Here is a 3,333-nt window from a genome sequence, read left to right on the forward strand (position 1 = left end):
GATCGCTGCAACTGCTTCTGCTCTCATCTTCGTCGTCGCAACGACGACTCGGAAAAGTGTCGTCTGCAGCTGCGAGCTGTCAAGGAGATCTTCCGCGCGCGACAAGAAGCGCATGCGCAACTTCCTGACGCTTCTCCGTTCCTGGCTCGAGCAGGACGACAACCCAGCCGTCTTGAGTCTCGCTATTCAGGCGTTTGGTTTCTTCTTCGAAGCCAGGGAGCCGTCTGAGAAGGACAAGAAGGAGCTCAAGCTCGTCGTCGAAAAGGTCGCCGGTATCGTGGGTGACGGAGACATCCGTGTGGCGCCCGAGGACCTGGTCAACAATGCGCTACACGTCGCGCAGGTCCTGTCCCAGACATACCCAGAGGAGATTCTCTCGGCCGACTCAGCCGAACTATGGGCTGATCTCCGTGGCTGCATGGCGCACCCCGAACCGTCGGTCAAGCTGAGCGCTGTCAAACTTCTCAGCTCGTTCCTCACAGACTTTGCCGGCGAGGCAGCAGAGGCAGGCGAGGCGCTCAAGGGCTCGTACGGCATGGAGCTCGAGAGCGACGACGTCGAGGATCTCGTCAGCTTGGCGCTCGGCACGCTGCGGGCGCCCGAGATCGAAGAGGCCTTCGCCAACGAGGTGACGCAGATCCTCATCTTCCTCGGTCCCCGTCTCCAAGCGCGGACGCGCGACGAGGGCCCGACGGCCGAGGCGCTGGCGGAAGGTGATGAGGAAGAGGCCGAGGACTCGCGGCTCGAGCAGCGCGGCAAGGACCTGCAGTACCTCTTCTGGAAGCTGTCATCGATCCTGCGGCAGGACGTCAAGTCGACGTCGATGGGCATGGTGCCCAAGGTGGTGGCGATGGAGGTGCTCGAGACGGTGTGCCGACGGGTGCCGGACGAGAACCTGGCGCCGTCGCTCAAGACGATCCTGTTCCCGCTGCAGGCCATCACGGACCCGCACGCATCGACGCCGTTTTCGCTCGACGAGGGCTTCAAGACCAAACACGACGCCCTCAAGACGCGCGCCCAGATCCTCATGGACGCGCTGCAGAAGAAATTTGGCACGGCCGAGTACACCAAACAGCTCCTCGCCATCCGCGAGGAGGTCAAGGCGCGCAGGCAGGCGCGCTCGAGCAAGCGCAAGATCGAGGCCGTGGCGCACCCGGAGAAGTACAGCCGCGACAAGAGGAAGAAGACGGAGAAGAAGAAGATGCGGAACAAGGTCAAGGGACAGGAGTTCAAGGCATACCGGCAGGCGTACAAGTCGTGGTGATCTGTTCCCGGGTTCCTCGCTGGCGCCTCTGCCGCCGCTGAAATGATTTTTGCATCGAAAGGCGTTGGAGGTTTTGAAAAAAAAAAAGAATGCATATCGCATTGCTAGTTTCTTAGGTGTTCTACATGGCAGAGATAAGCTGGACCTTTTAATGCAAAGATGTTTTGCATGAATAATTCGCTCCGTCGCAAGTGATCGCTGCTGGACACCACGCGGGCCTTCCGCAGCGTCCCCTCTATGGAATCATAGCCTTGGCTAAGGGGTGTGATGTTGTGTTACAGGATTCTTTACAAGATGTTGGTACAATGATGTGCTCGGCATCCCTCTGCTGCTCCTACTCATACAATCATGTCCCGACGTTCCTGGGTCCTGATCACGCGCCGCAACTAAGCTGGTGCACCGGCGCCAGGCTCACTGGCCAGCCATCTTGACGTCGCCATTGTTGTCCTCCACGTCGTCCTCCCAGAATTCGATATCGCCGTCCTCGCCGAGGGTGCCCTTCTTGACGAGCTGGCCCTTCTCGCGCATGAGGTCCTCGACGGTGATGTTGCGCTCGCCAAAGATCTTGAGGTGGTCGCTGATGACGTGGCGGTTGCGGCAGCCGGGACAGGTGACGAGGACGGAGCCGCGGTGGTAGCCCTGCTTGGAGATGTTGTGGGTGGACTGTGTATTGCAAGGGGTGCAGGTGAAGGTGAGGCGGTAGTGAGGTTGGGACTCGACGCGAGATTTGGGCGGGGTTTCGGACGGTGTCGAGGCTTCCGAGGATGCTTCTGAGGGCGTCAAGGCTTCGGGTGTCGCAGGCTTCTTCTGAGGCGGTCGAGGAATGCTGTGGGCGAAGCGCTGGGAGAGTCGGGGCGCGATGCGAGGTTGTTGGGATCTGGTGATGGCTCTGGGGATGGTTCTTGCTGCTGCCCGGGCTGTTGTTGGCCTGGCGGCGTGGAGAACGCTGGAGAGGAAAAGGGCTGTCGCTGAGCGGGATGCCATTGTGATGCGTCTGTCCCGAGCTCTGTCTCGAGGTCGAGCTCTGTCGGAGGTCGAGCTCTGTCGGAGGTCGAGGCTCTATCGATGTATCTTTAATGATTCAGGGTCAGATTGAGTGGCCAGACTCGATGCAAAATGCGGCAGGAGCAGAAAGGACGGATGGCTTGGTTGAGATGGAGGCGACCTCGAACATGTCGTCACTGGCGGCTCCGAGGTGGAATGGATTTTTCTCGTGTCGGAAAATCGGTCTCTAAGGGTTCCGACCACCAATTAACGCGTCGCGTCAGTAGGACATCGTCAATGACTGGCTCGTGCGGTTTGCATGGGGTCTCTCTTCTCTATTATTGGCCAAGGTGGAAGGCTCCATCCAAGATCTGGGCCCTCAACCTCGTGGCACTGGCACTTGACTTCAGCCTTGTATCCGCCTGCCTGGTCGCTCTCCGTCTGGTCTTGCGGCTTGACCTCGTTCAGCCTGCTCTCTCGTCTTCTGTCACAGCAAGAGAGCTGATGCATATATGCTGCTTGCTTTTCATCCTCTTCGACACACACACACACACAGAAAGTATTTTTTGTCCTTGCAGCCCCCAGATCTCCGCCGCCCGCGTTCCAGCAAGGCCACCGATTACGCTACGATCGATCGAGTACCCCGCCGCCACCCTCGACAAACATTCTTCGGAATAGTAACCTCTCTGCTCGCTCTTCCGACACCGCTTCGCAAGGCTCTTCCTCTCTGTCTCCCACGCATTTCATAGCCGAAGAAACCGACGCATAGACCGCCTACACAATACATCCACCCGAACTCCCGCCCTCTGCTGCCGCCCACCTCGGCCTGAGCTGTCGGCAAGATGATTTCAGGACGTGGGGGAGGAGGCCCGGCTCAAAAGTCTGGCCGGATCCGACCTCCTCGCCGCATGGTCAAGGTATGACTTTTTCCTGTATCTTCTTCCAAGAGGCCTCGTTAGACGACGTGCGTGGGAACTTGTACGCCTGTCTACAGACTGAATGGCCCGTGTTTCCGTGCTTGCCTGCTCTCCGCATGGCTCCTTCCCTCATGCGTTGGCCTGCCTCATCTTCTGGTCTGCAGGAAT

The 3,333-nt window shown here is 59.0% G+C and overlaps 3 protein-coding genes across 3 annotated transcripts in view; 2 read left to right on the forward strand and 1 right to left on the reverse strand.

Annotated features, from left to right (window-relative positions):
* VDBG_05033 (conserved hypothetical protein) overlaps positions 1 to 1,264 on the forward strand; it is a gene marked incomplete at both ends in the record, with an annotated part of 7,966 nt that extends 6,702 nt beyond the window's left edge. The window contains one exon of the mRNA XM_003005381.1: positions 70 to 1,264. Coding sequence (XP_003005427.1) covers positions 70 to 1,264 — 1,195 coding nt within the window. The remainder of the gene's footprint in view (positions 1 to 69) is intronic.
* A 411-nt stretch (positions 1,265 to 1,675) lies between these two features.
* VDBG_05034 (DNL zinc finger domain-containing protein) lies at positions 1,676 to 2,248 on the reverse strand (the record flags this gene model as incomplete). The annotated part of the gene is made up of 1 exon (XM_003005382.1): positions 1,676 to 2,248. The coding sequence occupies one exon, from the start codon at positions 2,246 to 2,248 to the stop codon at positions 1,676 to 1,678; it is 573 nt and encodes a 190-aa protein (XP_003005428.1).
* An 842-nt stretch (positions 2,249 to 3,090) lies between these two features.
* VDBG_05035 (cullin-3) overlaps positions 3,091 to 3,333 on the forward strand; it is a gene marked incomplete at both ends in the record, with an annotated part of 2,973 nt that continues 2,730 nt past the window's right edge. The window contains one exon of the mRNA XM_003005383.1: positions 3,091 to 3,165. Coding sequence (XP_003005429.1) covers positions 3,091 to 3,165 — 75 coding nt within the window. The remainder of the gene's footprint in view (positions 3,166 to 3,333) is intronic.

The sequence above is a fragment of the Verticillium alfalfae genome, genomic scaffold (assembly GCF_000150825.1).
Source record: "Verticillium alfalfae VaMs.102 supercont1.5 genomic scaffold, whole genome shotgun sequence".
NCBI lineage: Eukaryota > Fungi > Ascomycota > Sordariomycetes > Glomerellales > Plectosphaerellaceae > Verticillium > Verticillium alfalfae.